This window comes from Cavia porcellus, unplaced genomic scaffold (genome assembly GCF_034190915.1).
Source record: "Cavia porcellus strain 051 isolate PalLab524CR breed Dunkin Hartley unplaced genomic scaffold, mCavPor4.1 scaffold_16, whole genome shotgun sequence".
Lineage (NCBI taxonomy): Eukaryota > Metazoa > Chordata > Mammalia > Rodentia > Caviidae > Cavia > Cavia porcellus.
This window is the reverse complement of record NW_026947499.1, coordinates 947,924-971,510: the sequence shown is the minus strand read 5'-3', so window position 1 is coordinate 971,510 and position 23,587 is coordinate 947,924. Positions and strand designations below refer to the sequence as shown.

The following is a 23,587-nucleotide window of genomic DNA, read 5'->3' as shown; positions in this document are numbered from 1 at the left end:
AGCCCAGGGTCGCCTGCAGCTGAGGGCTTCAGATGCAGCCATGTGGGGACATCGGGCTGGGGACCCGCTGAGCCAAGTCTGGGTGTCCTGTGCCCTCCTCCCTCTCAAGGAGAGTTTTCTCCTAAAAAGCTCAGTCAGCCAAGCCACCGCCTTATCCCACCTGCCCCTCGGCCTGTGGACAGGAACTGCCCGTGTACCACGCCCGCCCCAGGTGTGCTGACCACCTGGCTGGCCATGCTACGCTCCCCTCCTTCCCGACTCTTCACTGTGCTGGGAGCCAGTGGCTGACTCACAAAATGGAGCTGCAGGGACAAGGACCAGAGAAAGGCCAAGTTACTCTGATGTCACTTGTGATCTTGAGGCCAAAAAAGGTAGCCACCAACCAGGGCATGCCAGGACTCCCAGATCCCCATCTGTGGTGGGGTACCCATGTCCTCGCCCACGGGTGGCTCATCCTCAGCCTTGCTAAGGGGCTGGCCTTGCTCCAGGAGCTCTGGGGCCTTGGGAGATCTGTGCACACAACTGGGACACCAGGCGGGAAGACGTTCCTGCAGAGGGACCCATGTGCCATCACTAGGAATCTGCCGAGTCCTGCGCATCCCAAGGGTGGCCTGCACCATTCAGAATACACGCAGCAGCCAAAGCTTCCCCTGCATAGTGTATTCCATGCCACTGTCCCAGAGAGCAGCCTGTAGAGGTCCACCAAGCTTTCCTGTTCTAATGGTGCACTTTGGTCAGGACTCTCCCTGGCTTACCTAATCCTGCACCTACTGACAGATGATTCAGTAATTTTGGATATTGGTAACAAACTGTACTGTAAAGATGTTTTTCCCTGCTTGTAAGCATCAGAGATCAGCACTTCAGCGCAACACCCCTGCTAACCACACTGTACTGCATACTTGAAAAGTTGTTAAGGGGCCACTCTCACCAGAAGTGCCCTTGGCTATAAAGAAAGCACACAAGAGGCTTGGAAGTGATGGATATGTGTGCCACTTCGGTGGCGCTAACGCAGGGCTGCATGCGCACATCCAAATTCATCAAATTGTACACATTAAATATGTTTTTATGTCAGTCGTCCCTTAATAAGCTGTTCCAAGAAGCACAAGCATTAACAAACACACATCGTTCTTAATTCTTTAAGAACATTTGAGAATCTATTTGTAGAGGAAACTTCCAAAAGATGCAATTGTGATGTCAAAGGTAAAGAAATGTGAGATTATTTACACCGCAGATTTGTGGGACCCGGACAGCAGAACGCGCTGCCCGTGGAGCCTCCGGCTGCCCCGGGTCCCACCAGGCTCCGCCCAGACTCCCACTGTCAGAACAGGAACCACCAGGACCCCACCCAACACAGAGAAGCCGGCGCGCGGTCCAGCACCGCACTTTCGTCACTGTCCGCTCAAGGATTCACAAATAAAAAATTCATCAGGTCCTATAACTAGCAGCTCCCATCGTAGCGACGCGTTTGACTGAGAAAACTAAGGCTTGTTTATTTTCTATCGGCTTCAACGGCTCAGAGCCATGGCGAATCTGCCGTCCCTGTCACCGGAAGTGCTGCGCTCCCGCCGGAAGTTGCTCGTCCCCCATTTTGTGGCCCCCCATGGCGGCTGTGTTGCGGTTGTGGCTGGGATGCGGAGTCTTTGACTGAGGGTGTAGGCCAGGCGAGGGACCGGGGACGTCGCGCGGCTCAGCAGGGGATCGGCTTGATCGCCGGGGACGCTGTCATGTACGGCGCGGGAGGCGGCCGCGCCAAGCCCGAGAGGAAAGGCGGCGCGAAGGAGGAGGCCGGGCCCGGCGGCGCGGGCGGTGGGGGCAGCCGAGTGGAGCTGCTGGTCTTCGGCTATGCCTGCAAACTGTTTCGGGACGACGAGCGGGCCCTGGCCCAGGAGCAGGGACAGCACCTCATCCCCTGGATGGGGGACTCCAAGATCCTTATCGACAGGTCGGTTCCTCCCCCGCCCGCCGCCTCTCCCCTCCCTCGCCCGCTTGATTTCGCCTGATGTTGACTCGGTGGCCGAGACCGGACCGGGGTCGTGCGGAGCCGCGGGGCTCGTTCGGGGAGGGGACGGTGAAGCCCGCCCTGAGGCTCTGCGGGAGCGACTCGCCGGGTCGGGGAGCCGGGGCGCTTTGCTCCTGAAACCTCTTTGGGACCCGAAGTCAGCCTGAACCTTTCCTGGCCCGGCGCCCGAGCCCCTCGCGCGTTCCGACCTCCTGCAGACAGAGGGTCGGGGTGAAGTCAGTCGGCTGGAGGCGGACGCTGACCTCCTGACCTCCTAGGGTCGCGACCTTAGGGCTGGTTTCACTGTCTCCTAAAACCGAGGGGTGGAGCTGGGCTCCCGGTGTTCTGTCTCTTCTCAAATCATGCCTATTTTAGGTGATCCCCCTCCCCAGGGAACTCAGCGATCGTGGGTCTGGGTCAAGGGTCGGATTGGGAATTCCTAAAGGTGCTTGATTTGAAAAGGATGACTTTACGTGATGTAGGTTGTTTGCTCCCCCCCCCCCCGCTTTTTCAGTCCCCCCTTCTCCCTTCCCGCTGAGGTGTGGGATTTTTTGCCAGTTGGGCAGCACTACTTTTGGGGCCTGGACTGAAAGGCTAACAGTGACCAGCCACTAAGCTGTGGAATAGTCTCCAAGGGAAGGAAGTCCGTCGCTTGAGACAATTAAAACTGGATTCTGCAAAGCCCTGGAACATGACTGTAGGGATGACCTCTGTGCTGGCCAGAATGGACTCATTAGTGACCAAATAGGCCTTTGCGGTCCCTCATGTTTCCACCTGAAGGTGGATCTAGGAAGCAAGAACTCCTGGCGGGAGGGAACCGATCAGATCAGCTCTGGACCCAGAGGCTTCTGCTCTGCTCAGTTGCTGAGCCTTGAACCTCCATAGTTTATTGCAAGTGATGTTGCCTGGGTTACAGACTTGCTTTCCAAAGTGTGTCTTGTCATGTGTATCCTAAGCTCGGCTCTTGATACAGTTTCCATATCATTCTGTACATGATTTGAGTGAGGTCTCCCAAAACTGGTGGGGAGCAAACACTACACATGTACTACACATGTAATATTTTCAAGTAATAATCTACATTTGTAAGTTAAGGAGGTTTACGTCAAAGTAAAACTAATTTTTAAATTTAATAAAATTCAGTTCTTGGGTTCCTTGGAATTTATGGCTTTTTTTCCCCTATAAAGACCTTTTTTTCTGTTAAATTGGTTCCTGTTTCAAAAGTCAGCCCTAATAAATTAAGCAGACTTTTGTCACTTTCATGTGCTTTTGCAAGTCAAAGTCAGGGTTTTTTAAAAGAACTTACTAACTCATTTGTTGTCTGATAGTTATATGTTGTCAACATCTTCTTTGAATCTCATGTTGAAACATTGGAAATGTGTTTATTCTCAGTTTTGGTATTTGCTGGTCCATGCAAGAAAAATGGATTTGTCTTCACTTACTTTGTCTCCTGAGCTATAAAGTTTAGGGGAAGGTACCGATAACCACAGCTTCTAATGGTTTTGCCCACCGTGAACCTCCTTAAACTGCATGTACATGTTACTGTTCCTATGTATGTGTGTCTCTCTACCACATAACCCAGCACTTCTTTCCTCAGCCAAGTGGCTAGGGGCCCAGCCTAGCCAAGATTTTACCTCCAATGGACGCAAGTGTCTTTGATGAAGATCTCTCCTGAGCGTTCGGGACTAGCAGAAAGAAGCGAGGAAATTTCGACCGTTTGGTTCTTACGGATAGGTATTTATGTATTTGGTTTGTGTGAATGTAAGCTATAATATTTAACTCTTCAGAAAAAAGTTTGGTTTTTTTTTGTTGTTTTTTTGTTTTGGTTTTTTTTTTTGCTTTTTTGCAAGTGGCGTTGAATGGTACACGTTAAGAGCTGCTAGCGCAGCGGGTGCCATTTTTGATAGAAGCACTGTCCGCCTCAGTTGTTAGCCTGAAAGCACTGTGGAGCGAGCTCAGACTTTGTTAAGGTAACGTGAGTGTAAAGTAGGAGAGAAGGACTAGCCACGTTAACTGTAAATCTGGGAAGAGCTTGACATTGTTTTAATACTTTTGTTTTGTTCTTTTACTTGGTAAGTATAAACCTGGTGTGTCACAGGCAACCAACCGAGGTGGTGACTTCTGTCCGCTGACCAGCGTATTCGCATTACAGATACGATGGGCGCGGTCACCTGCATGACCTCTCTGCGTACGATGCCGAGTATGCCACTTGGAACAGAGACTACCAGCTGTCGGAAGAGGAGGCGCGGGTAGAGGCGCTGTGTGATGAAGAGAGGTATTTAGCCTTGCATACGGACTTGCTTGAGGAGGAGGCAAGGCAAGGTACTGCTCAAGAAAGACTTACTTCAGCCACAACTTTTTACAATTTTAAGTATTTAAAAGTTTACTCCCATTCATTTTTTTATACTCACTCTTTCTGATATTATCTTGACAGTACCCAGTGGATTGGAAAAACAGGAGTCTTTGCGTTCTGAGAGGACCTCAGGATAGTTTATATATAGAGCCACAAAGAATTTTCCCAGCTTTTGAGGGCAGACTGGGATTTGAAAAAACAAAAACCAAACTCTTTAACTGTTCTTCTTTAACAGTATCGTATGAATTAAAATTGATGTTCTTGTCTTTGCCTTAACAATCTTTAATACAATTCTTAATCCCAAAGTTTTCTTGGCAGGAAGAAATTTTCCACAAAAGATGTGTATTCTGCTGTCTGTGGTAAACATGTACTGGCAAAAGTGCACATTGATAACTGTAAAGTGTGCGTGTTTAGAAACATTTGTACCTCAAAAAGGTTGAAGACAGTGTGTTGTATGCTTTACTGACTGATAGCTACAACTTTAGAGATTCTAAGATTTTTCTCAGTAAACTTTACGTTTGTTAATAAAATTCCCCTTTTTATTCAAGAGGAAGAGTACAAGCGATTGAGTGAAGCCCTGGCCGAGGATGGGAACTACAGCGCTGTGGGCTTCACTTATGGCAGCGACTACTACGACCCGTCAGAGCCGACGGAGGAGGAGGAGCCTTCGAAACAGAGAGGTGAGGATGAGGGCGAGGCCCCGGCGCCCGGGTGGCACAGGTGGCCGCAGCCCTGCTACTTCTGGTACTGGAAAGGGTGGCTGATGGGTGGAAAGCCAGTTCAGACATTGCCTTTTCCTGTCTCCTGCTCGGTTCAGGGAGCGGTGAGGGGCCCGTGGGACTCTTTGTTCCTGGGCGGTGACACCCTCGGTGGCATCCTATGAGGTTCATTCTGAGGCCTGCGTAGGCTAGGCATTGGCTAGGGCAGGTGGCGGTGCCTCTCCCCACCCTTGCTGCGGGGTGGCAGGGCACCCGAGAGTTGGTTATTGCTAGGTAGAAAGCCGCACGTTACTTCTTTCCCACTGCTGGGGAACAGCCTGGGGCCTTTGGGCTGAGCTAAATTCCCTGACCTTGTTTTTTGTTGCTGCTGCTACTGCTGCTGTTTTATCTCTCCCTTTTTCGAGGATGGTGGTTGCTTGTGAGGAGTGTTTTGGGTTTTTTGCTTTTTTGAGAAGCGTACTATATAGGTCAGGCTGGATTTGAACTCATTATGTAGCCCAGACATTTTGAACTCACAGCAGTTCTCCTGCCTCAGCCTTCTGGGTGCTGGGTTTATAGGCGTGTGCCACACACGTGTTTTTGTTTTTGAGATAGGGTCTTGCTGAGTCACCATGTTGTCCAGGCTAGGCTTGAATTTGTGAACCTCTTGCCTCAGCCTCCCAGTATGCTGGGATTATAAGCATGTGCCACCATGCCTGCCTGCATGTAAGACTTTTAATATAAAATAATCCTACATGAGTGTTTTCTTGGATCAGTTCTGGGACTGAGTATAAAAAATGGTGCTATAAAAAAAAGCCCCAAGTTCACATAGTATAGGAGGAAGTGTCCTTGCCACGTCCACGAGGCCTGGCATCACCATTGTCCCAGGATCAGCTGGCTTTCAGTTACAGACAGCAGTGGACATGAGGCCGAGGTGTTAAGGACCGTCCCTCAAACGCAGACCTCTGTCAAGGAGGGAGAGAGCTCTGAATGGAAATTCACTCAGATGAGTGGAACAGCAGCCAGATCACAGCCGTGGAGAGTTCATGTCCAAGATTACTTCCCCTGTTACCTGGCATTGTGTTCGTTCACCTGGAGTAACCAGTCTGAGGAGGCCGCAGGAGGGTCCCCCACCCTCCTCCAAGGGCCATGGTGGAGACAGGACTGCAGGCATCCGTAGGGGGCCTTCTTTCTGTCCTTCTGCCTCTGTAGTCCTCTGTGGTCCCATGGATCGGAGAACCCCAAGCACAGTGCTGTTCTGTGACTTTGCAGAGAGACTCCGAGTGTGGCGTGAGGCCCCCAGAGTCAGCGCTGGCTAATGCTTCATGTGCTGACCTGTGAGCCTCACTGTCCTGTGGTTGTAATTGCTGGAAGTGCTGTAGGGCTAAGAAGTACGCATTTGTTTATCCAGAGTAAGATTCCTGCTGGGGTTCCAAATAGTTCAGATTTTGTTGTCTTATCTCTGGATCACATGCTTTTATTTTTCTTAAAATCTAGAGTTTTCATCAGAAGGAAGGTGTAAATTATCACATCACAAGTGAAGGTTTGACGCATGTAAAACCAGCTGTCTTTTTAGGCTTATATAATCTTCAGAAAAGTCCATACAGACTTCCTGACCTTCTGGACTAGGTGTGAGGGAGCTGTGACCACGGGCCGTCTGCCAGGTTTTTATAAATAAAGCTTTATTGGCACACAGCCATGCCCCTCTGTCCCACTTGCTGCAGGTCTGTGTCCCTGCAGCACAGATGTCTCCCAGAGCCAGCAGTGCCTGCTGCCTGGCGTCACTGTTTGTCCCTCTGCTATAGACATTGGTGTGCATCATTAGTGCACTAAGTGATGGTGACCTTTGTTCTGATTTAATTCTACAAATGTCTGTGTGACTTTGTCTTTTATAAAACTCTCTCTAGTATTTTATAAAGTTCTTTTCTTTCTATAATCCTAGTCTCAGCATATGCAGATTAATTTTTTTAATGGAAATTGGATTTGAGTGACACAGTTAGACATTTTATATTTAATTTGTGCGTATAAATGCAAAACCATACCCTTAACAGAAATCAGTGTGGTGTCCAGCACCATGGACAGCCAAACTCAGTGTCACGTTCTTTTGAAATAAAAAATAACTGTGTGTCTTCCTGAGCCTTTACCATGATTTGTTAAATTACCACATTAGCATATTTAGTGTTTTCGCACCGCGGTCCCGGCCTGGAGCCTTCGCAGAGCCTCTGCGTCTCTGTGTGGCTGGCTCCCTCCCCGCAGCAGCAGTCTTCACAGCCTAGCCCAGTGCTTTCATCATGACTGTCCCTCTCTTGAAAGAAAGGTTGTTTCAACTGATGTGGATCTGAGTTTGCGTTGCTGTGATTTTGCTTCCCACTGCTACAGCTATTTCTCTGTGAACAGAGGCGTCCGTCAGAGTGGAAGGACTCTCTTCCCCTGTGATTCTCTCTGCTTCCTACTGGAATGCCTGGATTCTTGAGTGCAGCTTTGCGTTACAGAAAGGGTATTTGAATAGACCATAGTTTAGTCCCTTTTTTATTTTAGGAAAGTACAGTGAAAGTTGTGCCCCAGCCTCATTCCCAAAAAGGACTTGAGAAAGCTGTGAGTTGGCATTTTTCCGATAGCAAATCTTCGCAAATTAGTGTTTGTGACACTTGGCAGTTCTCTCGTCTGCTTACCGGAGCTGAGCGGCAGGCTGCTGATGACAGGAAACCTTGAGCCAGTGGCGACTCTGCCTTCCCGTGCCTCATTCTCAGCAGAGAGCAGGGCCCCATAGGCAGAAGTGGGGCACTGTTCATCACTTACCTGCGGTTTGGGATCAGCCTGAGTGCTGCGTGAGCGGCCGTGCACAGTGGAACCTGCTCAGCACATGCCTGTAGTTCCCTAAGAAGCTTGGTTTGAAGAAGACAGCTGCGATCATTGATCTGCTGAGAGGTGTGCTATGCCTGGTGGATTTGCTTCTTTAGTGTTGTCTTTTTCCAGATAAAAACCCAAGTGTATATTGAAGTAATTGAAAGTGTTGCTTTTTGCCAGGCCCACGTGGTGGCATATGCCTATAATCCCAGCACCCGAGGGGGCTGAGGTAGGAGAGGATCACAAGTTTGAACCCAGTTTGGGCATTTTGGCAATTTAGTGAAATCCAGTCTCAAGAAAAGAGGAAGTCTAGGGGTGTTGCTCAGTGAGAAATTAGCACCAAGAAAAGCTACTTTGTAAAGTTCTGTAGATCCTTGTGCATGTCACTGTATCCTTTTAGAGCAGCAGTTGTGGGTGAGTGAGATGTATTGAAACTTAGGAAGTTGTGAAGGGTAGCACCTTGCCAGGCAGGCGCTTACACTGCTGAGCTGAATTGCGGGCCGAGGTAGTTAATGGAGAAGTAGAAAGGGCAAAGCAAATCAGATTCTCTGTGAAAAGAGATCAGCAGCTTAGGTGGGGAGGCCTGGCCAGTGTTGGAAGGATGTTTTGCAGTTTGATAATGAGAACTGGTTACCTGGCATTGCACCGCATGCACTGAGAAGCCCTGATCGCTTGGGGGAGGTGCCGTGCTGTTGAGCCCTCCTGCCCCTCCTCCCCCTCCCCACCCTGTGGGACCCCAGAAGGAAGGAAGAGCGGGTTTAAGAGGCGGGGGTTGGGAGGTGAGGAGGCGGAGAACCTGTCTCCACGCTTCCTTTGTTGCCCATCTGTGATGCCTTCTTTCCTAAGCGTCACTCTGAAGTTTGTAATTTTCTTTTTTATAGAAAAAAATGAGGCTGAAAATTTGGAAGAAAACGAAGAGCCTTTCATAGCTCCCTTAGGACTGAACGTGCCCCCGGATGTGGAGCTGGTATGTGGCACCTTCAGGGGTGTTGTGCGTCTTCGCTGCTGCTGGGAGATCGGGCAGTGTGGGGTCTGCGGGCTGCTGGGTAGGAGGTTGGACCCCACTCTGTTGCTTGGGTGGAACTAGAGTTAGAGCAGGCACCCAGCGTGCTGGGTGTGTGGCGGTGGTGGGTCGAGTCCATGGCTTACCTGGCGTAGGCAGATTGTCAGAGCTGGCAGTGCTTGGTATACAGCCTGGGCCCGTGTCCTGGCGTCTTCTAGTGTGGTTCTGTGGGCACTCGACCTCCCGCCTTCCATCCTCTAGGCAGTGTCCCCTATCCAGGCTGCCCTTCCAAGGAGGAGGACCGCCAAGACGGGGCTCCATGTGGTCTACCACGTAGTCTCGGTTGGTAAAATAAAGATCAGTTACAACGGGTGCCAGGCAAAAGGTTTGGTTTGGTTTGGTTTGGTTTGGTTTGTGAACATTTATAGAGGATTTCTACGCTGCAGGCCCTAGGCGGAGATGCTTTTTATGCGTCTTCTCATATGATTCTAACAGCCCTTCTAAGTTAAGTACCCTTCTTCTCCCCATTTTACAGGTGAGGAAACAAAAACTGTAGAAGGTCATAGAATATCAGCCAGAGGCAGAATCTCAGGCCTGGGGTCTCTGTCCTGCCCGTTGTTATGCTTTGTAGGATTTTGTGTTTGTGTTTTTGTTTTTTGAGACAAGGTCTCATTATGCATCCAGTGAGTCCTCGAACTCACTGTGTATCCCTGCCTGGCCTCCGACTCAAGGTGACTCTCCTGCCTCAGTCTCTGGCTGCTGTAAGGTGACGGGTGTGCAGCACTGTGGCTAGCATTTACACAGCTTTATATGCTTATTAGAGATGCATGAACACCTGTGAGGGTTTCCCACGTGTTAGTGCTCTGCAGAAAGTACTTTCTTTGACATTTTCCTAACTGGACCACGATTGGGTTTGTGTCCAATGTGCAGATGGCCATGCCTGACATGCTCTCTAGGGCCGCTTGCAGCCACCCTGAGTGAGTTCAGTGCAGATTCTGTGGGTCTTCCTCTCCCCGCTGCTTTTGTGAAGTGACAGGCGCAGATGACGAAACAGCTGTTACCTCCTGCCCCGCCCACATGGCTCTGCTGTAAGAGCCTTTCCCTCTGGCTCAGCCTGGCCTGTGGCTGTGTGTGCATGCACGCGCCTGACCCTGCCCTCCTTCCCAAGGCGCATCCTCCTGAAGATGCGCTCTCCTGTCCCCAGTACTGGCCACAGAACATCCCGTGTGCTCAGTCTGATCTTGAGTCTACAGGAGAGACTGTTGAAACAACCCTGGCTTAGTTTCTCATACTCAATGCTAAAAACCTTCCTGAGAGCTCACCTCTGGGACTTCACTTGCTACAGACCTTTTTGTTTAATTTTTTATTTCGTTTTGTTTGGAACTGGGACTCAAACTCAGGACCTTGCAGTTGCCAGGCAGGCACTTTGCTGCTGAGCTGTATCTGGCCCCCTGCAGATGTCTTAAAGGCCTGTGTGAGTGTAGATGCAGAGGTGTTGTATGGCTTGGCCGCTCCATTTCACCCCTTACGCTGAGGGACGGCCATGCATCCCCGTCGTGTGTCCCCCTCGCCCCTCCCCAGTATCACTGCGTTGCAGTGGTCTGTGGAGTAGCTATGCGGGCACTGCCCCTCCTGACTGGTGATGGACATCACACCAGTGCATGTGCACTCTGCTCCTGGGGTGTGTAGGTGGCTGTCCTGCCTGCCGGCTGTGTGCTGAGACCCTGCTCCAGGCACTGCCAGGGGAGGCTGCTGCCTGGCTCTGGACTCTCAGGGGAGAGCCCAGGAGCCACATGCCAAGGCCCTGCCGGTCTCTTGCTGGGTACCTGCCCCTCCACTTTGTAGACTCTCCTCCCCCCTACCCTCCCCCCGTGAACCACACGTGTGACCCCACTCTTTTGGCTGAATAGGCCACCTGAACTTTTAGCTTGTTGTTGTTTGAGATAGGGTCCCACTATGTGTAGCCCAGGCTGGCCTTGAACTCCCAGCAGTTCTGCCTCTGCCTCCCAAGTACTGGTATTATAGGCATGCGTGAACTTGTAATTTTTCAGAATGATTCAGTGTGCCCGTTTCCTGCTCCGTGAACCTTTGGAGCCTACTTTTTCTCTAGATGCACAGCTCCACGTCACGTATCCAGGTGTGGCACGTCCAGTGGTCCCTTTCCCAGTCTGGCTGTGGGCTGGCCACCAGCCTTCTCCTGCTCCACTCTGGGTGTGTGCTGTGCTGTGGCTTTGGTGCTTGACCACAGCTGGGGGTGGAGGTGGAGAGTGTCCCCCACCCCATGCTGCCCGCCTGTCTCCGGTGACGCTGTAGGTGGCACACGGGATTCCAGAGCCCGCTAAGGAGTGACATCTGCTGGCCTTGAGGCCCAGCCTGTACTCTGGCGTGGGTTTTACTTGTTTTCCTCAACGGTTGTCAGGTGTGGCCCAGAAGCCATGCTGCTCAGAGTGCCTGTCAGGAAGTAGTTTGAGACAAACCACCTCACGGATGGAGAGAAGGGGAGGGCAGCCCCAAGTTTAGTTACTGCTGGTGCAGCACTTTTTTTGTTAAAAATAACGTGTGTTTGTTGAGCACGTACTGTGTGCCAAGCATATTAGGCAGAGCTTCTGCACCCAGAGGGCTGACCTGCTCGAAGTAACAAAGTAGATGCAGTCGTTAACCGTGATCCAGATGAGATGCAGTGAGGCTGGAGAGGCTGGCAGGAGCTGCCTGGCTCAGGCACGGAAGGGTCCAAGCAGGGCTTGGACCACTGAGGCTCAGCCTTACCAGGTGTCTCATAGATGAGTGTGGTTGTCAGCACAGTGTAGGTGCCCAGTGCATGGCAGGGCGGCAGGAGGAGGAAGCTGAGGGCCCCAGGAAGAGCTTGGCTTTCCTGCGGGGTGCAAGGCCCCTTCTCGGCTGCCTGGTGCTTGTCCAGGTGCCCATCTTGTAACTGTGTGGGGCTCCTTCCTGGCAGGAATTCATGACCTGCCAAGTGTCATCTTCACTGCTCTTCTGTGCTGTCACTTTGCGGAGCTTGGCTGGCAAGATGTTTCCCTGTCTCAAAGGTTGGAATCTTTCCCTGTGTTTGTTGTCTGGTGTTGCGCTAGGTGGGAGTCTCACGGTTCTTCCCCTGTGGGAGAAAGCCTGCCCAGCTGCTCTGCTGGGGTCCGGCAGATTTTCCATGCTGCACCTTCCCAGAGATCCACATGGCAGGAAGTCATCTGGCCGCCGGCTCTACCTGGTTGGCTGCTGTGCTGGGCCATGCTGGGGTGGAGGCGGAGGTCCTCTGCTGGATCTGAGTCCAGAGTTTCTGTCTTGGTGGGCTTCAGCTCTGCTCTCCCACTTGCCAGCGCTTTGCTGTGTTGGACCCACACGAATGTGGTGTGAAGCTCTCCCGGGATGCCCACCCACTCAGCACCTGGGCATTCTTAGCCGAGCGCTTCCTGAGGGCTTCCCCAGGGAAGCCAGACCCTTTCACCAAGAGTGTCAGCTGGTATTCTGGTCCTGAGTTGGAACCAACATGCATTCTAGCCCCTGCTGCCTCTGTCTTTGAGATATCACTGTGGAAATCTCAAAGATATCTTGAGACACCTCAAGTCTAAAATCTGCATAATAAAGTGGAAAAGAACGATTTTTTCCTAAGCCAGATAGTCTTATCTCCTGTGCTGTGAATCTGATAGCAGATCTTGAGCTGTTTTCAGAAGGTGCTTTTGTATTTCAGCCACTGTGTTCTGAATATTATTAGGTCAATAGTGGGCCTGCTTGTTGCATATTTTAGACCCAGAGTTGGTCTGTTGAATAGCCCATTTTCCCTGAAGAGTTGTTGTTCTGAAGTAATCCTTAGTCATTGCCTGTCTATGGAATTATGCCATTTTTTAAAAAGGAATCTTCCTGTTTAGCTAAAGCCAGTGACAGTCTGCATCAGATTCCTATTTCAGCACACAGTGACTTTTTAACACAGACTAATTTATTTGGAGATCTAAATAAATTTAAGTGTAGACATTTATCCTTTTTAAATGTGGACATTATTCAGAAATTAAATTTTGAAGTTAAGTCCTTTGCATTTTATGAAGAATGAGTCCCTGAAACTACAGTGAGCATGTTGAATTCTTAATTGTGTCTAATGAGAATAATTTCCAGTTTTATTTTTATGTGATTTCCTAGTGTGAATCATTTCTTTGATATCGAAAGTATCTGAGAGCTGTGGCTTCCAGCTTCTGGTCTGGCAAGGTCACTTCTCAGGCAAACACGTGCTATGGTAGATGAGACTCAGTAGCAAGGGAAGGCAGGGTCTTGGCTGCTGGTGGAAGCTGGACAGAACGCAAGGAGGGGACCTGCCACCTGCATGTGCCCGGCCCTGTCTGGCAGGCAGGCCTCTAGGCTGCCTCTGTCTGGGACTCTGGTTTAAACGGAAACCACAAACTGGGTATAAGAACTTCAGGGTGTTGAGGTGCACAAGAGAAAGAGCCTTGGCACCAGCTCGGGGGTTTCCCCGTGTCCAGAGGCTGGGTAGGCGGAGTGATCTCCCCACCAGGAAACCCAGCACAGCTCCCAAGGAAGGAAAGGGGCAGGGGGAGTCTTCTGCCCTTGAGGAGTTGACCTGTGCGTCCCTCCTTCTGGAAGAGTGCGCGTGTGTGAGAGAAGTTCACATGCATCTTCCTAGGAGTCCTGACCTCCTGAAGCCCACCACAGAACCCAGGTGGCTTAGAGACAGGTCGATGTGGTGCAGAAAAGCCTCACCCCTTGGTGCTGCACAGAGGTGGGGTGACCCTTGCCCTGGGGGTGTCTTCTCATCAGTTCTGGTGAGACTCAGGTGCAGACCGTTCCCTTACCTTGTGTGGACAGTGTAACCACGGCTGCCCCCAGCTTGGTTAGATCAGAGGAGGACAGCTCAGTAACGCTGGCTTGTGTTTCCTCACAGCCACCCACCGCCAAGATGCATGCCATCATCGAGCGCACTGCCAACTTCGTGTGCAAGCAGGGAGCACAGTTTGAAATCATGCTGAAAGCCAAGCAGGCCCGGAACTCCCAGTTTGACTTCCTACGCTTTGATCACTACCTCAACCCCTACTACAAGTTCATCCAGAAGGCTATGAAGGAAGGGCGGTACACGGTGCTGCCCGAAAACAAGAACGAGGAGAAAAAAAGTACGTGGGCCTGCTCTGTCTTGCTTCTCCTGGGGCCCCGTCAGGGCTGTGGCGATTGAGGGCTCCTTCAGAGACTGGAGAGGTGGACTCCTCAGAGCTCAGCTTGAGGCTGCTTAGGAAGTCCTGCCGGCGGGGCTTGGCCAGCAATCCTGCTGGGGCACCCATGGAACATTCTAAGCTGATCTTTTTTAGAGGTAGATGTAATAAAATTAAAACTCTTGATCCCATCCAAAGAAAATGATTTGATTGGAAAGTTTTTCTTTTGGCTTGCTTAACATTTTGCAGAGACTGTGTAAGTTTCACACTTTGTCAGGTGATTGGCCAGTGAGCGTGCTTGCACAGGGCCTTTACGGAGTGGGAGTGGCTCATTCAGTTGGATCTCTTTCGAGCCAGTTGTGTCTCTTGTGAGTAACGTCCAAGGAGGAGCCTCTGTCTATATTTTTCACACTCTTGTTCTCCTCAGCTGAAAGCAGACATCTCTAGTCCGTTACATAAAGAAATCCCCTGGCAGTGAGCTCCACCCAGCCCGCTTGGGTCCTCCTATTGCAGGTCACATCTTCTGCAACTTCGTCACTATGGGGTTTTGGTTTTTGTTTTTTAATTTCTGTTGCTGCTGTTTGACTTTTCATGAATCAGTAAGATTTTTGCCTTTCAATAAAGCCAGAGCTCTTACAGCACGCCCAGATGTGTCAGAGCCAAGCGGGCTGTGATGCAAGCAGCGATGAGGCTGTGGGCTTCCCGCTTCACCCTGGCTCTCCTCTGAGCCAGTCGGCCACCACGGTCGTCTGCTCCATGGGTCGTCTGCTCCATGGGCATGTGCGCTGGCTGCCGACTCGGCATGAGGAGTTCTGGCCTTGAAGGCTGCTGAGGGTTTCAGGTTCTTCCCACCTTACGTATGGAGGACAGCGAGCCATGTGCATGGTGACACTAAAATTGTGAAATGTGATTTTGATTTCAGAGCCAGGGACAAACTCTGACAATGAGGATGAAGATGAGGAGGAAGATGGGAGTTACCTGCACCCGTCCCTCTTTGCCTCCAAGAAGAGCAGCCGTCTTGAAGAGCTCATGAAGGTATCACCTCACCACTGAGCTGCACGGTGTCCTCCCAACCAAAGTGCTTCCTCAGCCCACCATTTGTGATGTAAAAAGCAGCGGTCCTTGAGGTCTAAGCTCGGCTTTCAGCACCTTGCCACCTGGCTGATCCCTGGGGGGTGGTTCTATTGATTGTGATTGAGTGGAAACTTTGTACTCGATCTAGAAAAGAACAGAATATTGCAGAGAGGAGGCAACTAGATAGGAAGGGTTTAATGGGGGCACGGAGGGAGTCAGCACAAGGAAGGCTGAGGGCTCCCTGCAGACAGAGGGCAGGTTCTACCTGATACAGGCAGGCTCTGATGGGGTAGGGCTCTGAGGACTGATGTGGGCTGATTTATTTCGTGAGAGTGCAAGGGATTGGGTAAACCTTTGCATGACTGAGCTTTGGCAGGGACTTTTTGGAGGGAGAAGCCATAGGGGCTTCTGGGAAGAAGGAGGTGTGCATCGTCATGGCACAGCTTTGAACTGTTACCGTGATGATTATGCTGTCTCTCAGACAGGGGACCTAACAGATTGCACAATGCAAGATCATTGAAAATCAGAAATTCAAACCGGATGTGGTGGCACACTCCTGTAATCCAGCACTGGGAAGGCTGGGGCTGGAGGATCATTTCGAGTTCAAGACCAGCCTGGGCTACAAAGTGGGCTCAAAGCCAGTCTGAGCTGCATAGAGACCTTGTGTCAAAAAAAAAAGAGACAAAACACAAAATCCAAAATTCTGGCCAGGTTTGGTGGTACATGCCTGTAATCTTAGCACTTGGGAGGCTGAGCAGGAGGATTGCCATGAGTTGGAGGCCTGGCTGAATTACATAGTGAGGCCCTGTCTCAAAAGTAAATAAATATAAACAGAAGTTTCTGTAAGGAAGGACAAAGTTTGAAGTTTTCTTTGAGTTGGGACATTCACACTTCACACTGGGAGTTTAGGCCTGCCGCCCTCCTCCTCTGCTTAGCCGTTGTTGCGGAGATGAAGCCAGGTGCTTACAGAGCTCTTCTGGGCCAGCTGAGCACTTGCCCATGGCTCCACATTGTTGCCCCCAGAGGGATGGGGACATTGGTTCTGGGGTGTGAGGCTTGCTCCAGGAATGAGCAGAGGGTGACAGTCTGGGTGTGTGGGGCTCTGACTGAGGTCCAAGAGGTAAAAGGAGGGCAGGGTTTCAGCCAGGACATAGTGGTCCCAGGACCCTTATCCCTGGCTTGGGGGTCAAGAGCAAAGGGGTGTTGGTCTGGGCTTGGCCAGGTGGTGGCCAGGCAGACATCCCTGCAGAGCAGTGCCGTGTACAGGCCGCCGTTCCAGCCCACTCTCCTGGGTCCTTACTGCTGTACCAGGGATTGAACCCAGGGCCTTCCCATGGCTCTCCATCCCCGCCATGCTTGTCCTTTTTTCTGAAACACGGTCTAGGTTCCTGATTTGTCTGGCTGGCCACCACTGTGCATGTGACCCCTTACTCTCTGTCCTGCCTAGGTGACTCTACCTTGGCACTGGCTGCTGTCACTCTGAGTGTGAGAGAGAGAGTGTGTGTGCGTGTGCGCACGCACGTGCATGTTCAGGCACAGGAGACACTAAGGCGCTGTCTTTTCTGTCCTAGCCCCTGAAGGTGGTGGACCCAGACCACCCCCTGGCAGCCCTGGTGCGAAAAGCGCAAGCTGACAGCTCTGCCCCCACCCCGCACGCTGCAGATGGCGCCCCCACTCAGCCCTCCCAGGTGGAGTACACGGCCGACTGTGAGTACTCTCTGCGTCCGCCCTGACCTGCGTCACCCCTGCAGCACCACCTCGCCAGTCGGGGGTCCGGGAGGGAAGTGTGAAGACTGGTCAGGCCGCCGGGCGGCCCCATTCCCAGCATGGCTCTGCCCTCCAGGAAGGAGGGAGGGCAGGGTCCAGGGCAGAAGGCCGGTGCTGGCTGGTCCTGAAAACCGCACCGCGACGTCCTTTAACCCTGTGAGCTGCAGTGGTGTCGTGTGGTTTCCTCCCTGCAGTCCAGGCTGGGGAGTGATGCAGCAGTTAGTCCATTGCTGCCTTAAGAGGACGGAGCTGGTGTGAGGACCAGGGAGAGCAGACATTGTGTGGGCCCTTAGTGCTGTCTGGGCCGTCGCTGGTTTGTGGTACACGGTATAGCAGGACACTGGTGTTGATGTCCAGGACTGGGCAGGCAGAGTTGTGTTAGGAAGAACGAAAAGGACGGGTGCGGGGTGTGCTCAGCACCCTCCGCCCAGAGGGTTAGAGGCGTGGTGTGAGGCAGTGTGCAGCAGCCCTTCTACATCCAGGAGGGGGTCCTTGGTTCCAGGGGACTTAGAGCACCTAGAACGGAGCTGATGTTGCTCAGTAGTTATTATGCTGTAGCATTTAAGGAGTAACCAGGAAGAAAGTTTGGATAGTATCAGTGTAATTTTCCCAAATGCTTTCCCTGAGCTCAGGAGTGCCTGTGGGTGTGGAACCTGGGGTGTTTAAAACCTGCTGCAATGTGTGCCGCAAATTGCATGTCCGATTCTTGCTGATAGCTGTTCTTTATCTTTTTAATTACCTGAAGATGTTTCCTGAAAGCTGAATCGGATGCTTGTGGCCTCTTCTAATTATGTTTGGAGCTAAGCGCTAACCAGGGAAGATGCTCCCTTGAAGCAGGAGCTGGGCTGGTCATCAGCTGGCCCTGCACTGACCCGACCCTGAGTGGCCGACTTCTGTTCTTGGGTGCGGGCAACCCTGCCCCGCACCAGCTCCTGCAAAGTGCGGCGGCTGCTTTTGTGCCTCCTGCTTTGCACCAGCACACTCTGGTATCATTTTGCTGTGCTAAATTGATGTTCTCAGACTGTGAAAATCAGTTACATCTGTGAATTTTCTGCATGTGTCCCCAGAAAACCTCTCAGAGAAGCTTGGATAGTTTAAGTGATCAGATCAAGTCTTGAGAGAGGGAGCGAGGGCATGTCTTTAGCAGGCCCATGGAAGGCTGTCTGTGGCGACATTCAGTCCAGCCCGGTACCAAGGGACGTGTCCCTGCCCGACTCCCTGCTGACTGTGTCCAGCCAGCGTGTGCTGGATTTTGCTCACAGCAGACACAGCGTGCTTGCGTGTGGATGCTGTCCCTGCAGCCACGGCACTGCTGTGGAGGAGGACAGGAAAAACTCAGGCACAGCTGGACACAGCTCATCATGGTGCGGCACATGGCCGAGTAAGATGGTGGTGCTGGCCAGGAGTGGCCGCTCTGACACGTCATCCTGTGCTGGGACTGAGGGGTGGGTCAGGGCGTTCGAGGGCTGGGCAGACCCTGGTTGGTACATGGCTGTGCTCCGGCACTGGCTTGTGCAGCCCTGGCCACTGCCACTGCCGCCGCCTCCCCGAACTGCTTTTTCTCACCACAAGAGATGCATGTGTGCATGAACAGGGCATCAGCTGGGTTGGACATGAGAGGTATGGGCTCCAGATGCCTGCTGCTGCCTCTACCCCAGGGGACACCAGAAGCACAGCTGCCTCTCTAGGGTCCCTAAAGTCAGAGGTGGGACAGGTGCAGGTGGCCTGATTGCAGTTTCCCTAGAGAGCTAGAGCTGAACTTGGGGGTCTGAATGGCAGTGAAACCTCGAAGTCAGGAAACACCTGTGCTGGGGTTAGAGTCCGTGATCCTTTACAGGGTAAGAGCTCTGTCTCATACTGGTCGGAAGGGCGTGTCCTGGGGTGCAGCTGTGGCACGCCCACCTTCCTCCCTGCATGCCAGCTGTTTCTGCTGCCATCTAGACTGCCTGGTTCTGATGGCGCATCCTGCTGTGAGCTGCTGTGCCTCCGACGACCTTGCTGCTGGGTAGGACTGTGGCGAAACGCCTGTGGACTCAGGCGTCCTCTCTGGCTGGCCATTGGCCAGTTATCAGTTGCCCTTGGGAGGAGCCCATAACCTCAGGCCTGCTGTAGAACGCAGTTGCTTTGCAGCTGCCGGTGATGGCCCGGGTGCTGAAATGCAGCGGCAGGAGACCGGCGCTGCTTCGGTTAGTTCCCTGCTAAGTGCGCCTGGTCCATTTGCCAGCAAGAGCTCAGCTGCGTTTACAGCTGTAGGCAGGGGTGCCACCTGGAGCACGGCAGGGCTCAGTCACCTCTATAGAGCAGTGGCGTGGTGGTTTCTCTCTGAATTCTTTACTTTGTGAATGGTCACTGGGTCCTTTCTCTCCCTCTGTTGAAGGTCATAGGTCATTTGTAGCTCTGGGGCTTGGAGCTCTAAGGACAGGCAGTCATGACCTGGTCCCACCCTCCATAGAGGTTGCATCTGCAGATTCTCCCAGGACCCTGCTTCCCATGGCAGGGAAGGGCCCACTGCTGTCCACTCTACCTGGCCTGACAGGAAGCAGGGAGCCTGAGTGGCTGTAAAGACTGGATCTGGATGGAGTGTGGGGCAGACACGCACACCACACCGTGCCAGGTCATCCTCTCCCTCTGGGGGTTGTGGTGGGAGTGTTGCCACGGGGTCTCGTACAGAACCTCACTTGTGGCATGCGCTCGTGTTCTTTGCATTCTTTGGGCGAGCATAGCCTTCTGGTTTCCTGAAACACTTCGTACAGAAGGGGCGTAATATTCACAGGCAGTTAAACAGTTTTCTCATTTGCTTGATTGGTGAGTTTCCACCTGGGAAGGTACACCAGAAAGTTACTAGGAAGAAAGCTATGTTAAAAATTGCTTAAGATAGTGGTCACTTTTTGGAAGACTGGCCTAGGCAGAGACATGGGCTCAGGTTCGTGTGGAGCCAAGACCTTCTGCTGCCCTGACTGCTCTTCCAAGAGCAAGGTGCTGTACAGTGGACACCGCTGTGGACACAAGGAGCAGACACCCGGGTGGGGGATGGGCGTGTGACCCGCATTAGACTGCAGCCCTGGGTTGAAACGAGCTGTGCCTGCAGGGCCAGGGCAAGGTCTCCCTGGGACAGGGTGGTGACACCAGGGATGTTTCTGTGTTCATCAGTGTGTCTCGTGCTCACTTCTTGCCCATGGAGCAAGGAGGGCACTTTGGTGATCTCAGGGTGTCGCATCCAGCTGTGTAGGAGCAGTGCGTACTGCAAGGCCTTGTGCAGCGCCTACAGGTGAATCGTATGAGACGCCCTGCCCTGAGGGAGCAGCAGAAAGCAGGGTCAGCCTGGACAGAGCAAGAGAGAAGCCCACCACCGTGCCTGCAGCAGACCAGGGCGTGACCCTGAGCTGAGCAGACCTCAGGCACTAGGGCCTGTCTTCCAGATGCCAAAACCTGACTTTCTGGATAGAAACAAGGCCCCAACCAAACTCCGACAGGTTTGACCCCAGTGTGTAATGCAGCGGTCCTGGAAAGGGCCCTGTGTCCAGGTATGGACTGATCACCCTCACCTCATCCAGGACCTGATCGGGTCCGGGCACAATGGCTCTTCACAGGACCACCCTTTCCCCTCGACTTAGTGGAACAGTGGACTTTCGGTCCTCAGGAAGGGGAGAATGGTCTCATTTGGTCAAGACTGAGCCCCAGACGACTTTAAGAAGAACCTGCCAGGGGACGAGAAGGCTGCTGTGACCAGGAAGCGGCTGTGTGGGAGTCGAGCTGGCTCCAAAGGTCCCCACTGCACCTGGCTGGCCCAGGGCGTGTGCTGCAGAGTACAGTACACAGCATGCCTAGTGTCTGTCTAGGCACTGCGTACCCCAGGATTGGGGAGTATCACGAGAGTGACAGCCACATCTGTCCTGGTGGGCAAGGTACCCACACCTTCCACAGGACACGGGGTTTTCAGGGCCTTGTGGGAGCCGTGGGTGTTGCAAGGTGTATCTCTGTGTTCACGTGCTTGTTAAGCACACTCAACCCTGCAAGCAGGCGTGTATGTGTCACCAACATGGGGGTCAGTGAGGCCTTCCCCAAGTGGCACACGGGGGTGTGATGAGCACGACACTCCTCCCGCAGCCCCACAGCCCACTGTCCCCACTGGCCACTGCAGAGGCAGGCAAGGCATGGGGTCAGGGCCAGGGTCAGGCCATGTAGGGACAAGCAGGGCTTCCCCAACTGAAAGCAGTGCAAGGGGTCTGGATGCTGGGGAAGCTGTGGGGAAGCTTGTGGGAGAGGCACCCAGGAAGTCCTGTGCGTTGATGGGCAGCACAGCCTCCGGGAGCCTTGGGCCTCAGTTTCCCTCTTGTGAAGTCAGGGCATTAATCTATCATCTCCTGGGTAGAAATGCTCACAGTGCGTACCACGTCTTAGGAACCTTAAAGGTTCCACGTTGAGCTGGACATGGTGGCACACGCCTGTAATCCCAGCACTAGGGTGGTTGAGGCAGGAGGATCCTTGTGAGTTTGAGACCAGCCTGGGCTACAAAGTAAGCTCTAGGCCAGCCTGAACTGCATAGCAGGACCATTTCTCAAAAAGACAAAAAATAAAAAAATAAAGGCTCCATGTTGGTAAGATGCATTGAAACCTGGAGTGGGTTCATACGGGGCCTATTTTATCCTGAAAGCAATGAGCTAGAAGGTGGGAATACTAAGCATAATAAAGGGCAAAATACCGCTGGTTAACCCCAGACAATAGAACCTGGGGTCACTGTAGGAGCCCTTCAAGCCTGCAGATGTGTGACTGGGGCCGGCTGGGGGCGCTGCCTGGGCCTGAACCACCGCACACTACAGCTGCACCGCCTGCCTTGTGATCTCTGTCAGAGTGGAGCCAAGAGCGCCCTGCAGCCGGGCCCTGCCTTGGAAGCTCGGTATTTCAAGGCCTTGGCAGCTGCTTCTCCCTTCTCCACTTGCACTGCAGCCTGCGTGAAGCACAGTATTTTATCCAAATCTTGCAAAGCGTTCAGCTTCATATCCACAGAAACAAGAGTTCTTTTCTCACTCAAATTGCATGTTTGCATACACTTGAATTAAGTACTTGGGCCCAGTAGGCTTTGCTGGACACAGCAGTGGAAGTGAAAACCAGTACTGCTAAAAGCAGAAGCCCTCATCTTCTGAGGAAGAGCTGCACTCCTTGCCCTGCACCAACCGCCCAGCAAGTGGAGCCTTCAACTCATGGGGCAAGGAGGGATGAGCAGGAGCCAGCGCCCCAGCAGGACAGGGTCTCAGGAAGCGTCTCCCCTGGCAGCAGTGGCAAAGCCTTAGAGATTCCAGTGGTAACAGCCAGCTGCGGCATGTGTGCTGCAGGCTCGCCACCCCTACCACAGGCCTTCCCCTGTGGTAACACAGCAGCCACGTACAGGCGGAAGCGCCAGGTGTGGGAACTCTTTGCAAGGAACTCACACTTGAGGAGAAAGATTTGATTTTATGTTGGTTTTTGTTTTCATTTTTATACAGTCTTGCTGTGTAGTTGAGGCTGTGACCTTCCTGACTCAGCCTCCCAAGTACCAAGATTAAACATTTTCACCTCCGTGATTGACAAGAATCTTCTGGTTTTTGTTTTTGTTTTTGTTTTGTCCTTTTGAGACATAGTTTCACTATGCAGTTCAGGCTGGCATTGAGCTGACTTTATAGCCAGGCTGGCTTCTGACTCTTAGTGACGCACTTGCCTCAGCCTCCCAATGCTGAGATTCTAGACGTGCATCACCATGCCCAGCTGGTCCTCTGTTTAAGCCACAGTCAGCACAGTGTCTGTACTGTATGAAATAGCAGGAGGGAGACACTGCTGAGAGTGCAGGGAGGTGACCTTTGCTGTGCATCGGTTTTGACAGTCCAAGGGGAAAGGCCTGCAGTGTGGGCGGTTCAGAGGTGAGCGGAAGACGGGAGTGGGAGCAGTGGGAGCTTCCACTGCTGTGTAGCGCCCGAGCGAGAGGCAGGCACTAGGCCGGGGGACAGGATTTCACAGGCACGGGTTCAAGTGTCAGCAGTGGAAACTGAAGATGCAGGCAGCTGTGGTGCCTCTGTGGCTGTCACTGAGGCAGCCCGAGTCCCCAGCAGGTTGCAGATGTGTCAGGTAGCAGTGTGTGGGCGGGCACAGCTGTGAGGACAGTCCCATCTGCAGGGCTTTGAGCAGTGGCAGAGGACTGAGGTAGCCTCCGAGCTCTGCACGGTGCCCTGGGAGAGGGCCAGCCTGAGCTGGCCCTGGGAGGAGGGGAGCGTGTGAGAGGGCCCGTGGATGGCTGGCGCAGCTGCACCATGGGGCTGGCCTCCTGTGCTGCCTGGATTTCCCACGGTGTGCCTTAGCAACTTCTGTGAGACATGCAGATCTGTGTTCAGTGCTTATTGTGAGTCCATTCTTCACGGCTCTGCAGCTTTAACGTGCAGCCCACACGTGGCTCGGCAGCCTGGGCCTGTGTTCCAACTGCAGCAGCCTCCTGAGCCCTGAGCCCTGAGCCCTGAGCCCTGCGCCCTGAGCCCTGCGCCCTGAGCCCTGAGCCCTGAGCCCTGAGCCCTGTGCCCTGCGCCCTGAGCCCTGAGCTCTGAGCCAGTGCTGGTGGGTGGGTGCAGTGGTCCTGTGTGCCTTCACATCCTTGGTGTTTAACCTGCCCCAGGGTGGACACTGGTATTTCTGGTGTTTACTCTCTAGGTAGAGGTTTTC

General features: G+C 52.7%; 1 protein-coding gene across 8 annotated transcripts in view; it reads left to right on the top strand.

The window, feature by feature from the left end:
- The first annotated feature begins 1,573 nt into the window (after positions 1-1,573).
- Positions 1,574-23,587, top strand: part of Sfswap (splicing factor SWAP) — a 63,448-nt gene continuing 41,434 nt past the window's right edge. For 2 of the 8 annotated variants that reach the window (XM_013149029.3, XM_013149026.3), the window contains exons 1-7: positions 1,575-1,942; positions 4,149-4,318; positions 4,898-5,029; positions 8,776-8,861; positions 13,801-14,026; positions 14,985-15,097; positions 16,708-16,843. In XM_013149029.3, the coding sequence (XP_013004483.1) occupies positions 1,725-1,942; positions 4,149-4,318; positions 4,898-5,029; positions 8,776-8,861; positions 13,801-14,026; positions 14,985-15,097; positions 16,708-16,843 (1,081 nt within the window). In that variant the 5' untranslated portion in view covers positions 1,575-1,724. Of the gene's footprint in view, positions 3,731-4,148; positions 4,319-4,897; positions 5,030-8,775; positions 8,862-13,800; positions 14,027-14,984; positions 15,098-16,707; positions 16,844-23,587 lie in introns of all 8 variants that reach the window. The other 6 variants (XM_063225443.1, XM_003461154.5, XM_013149035.2 and 3 more) reach the window with 4 other exon arrangements.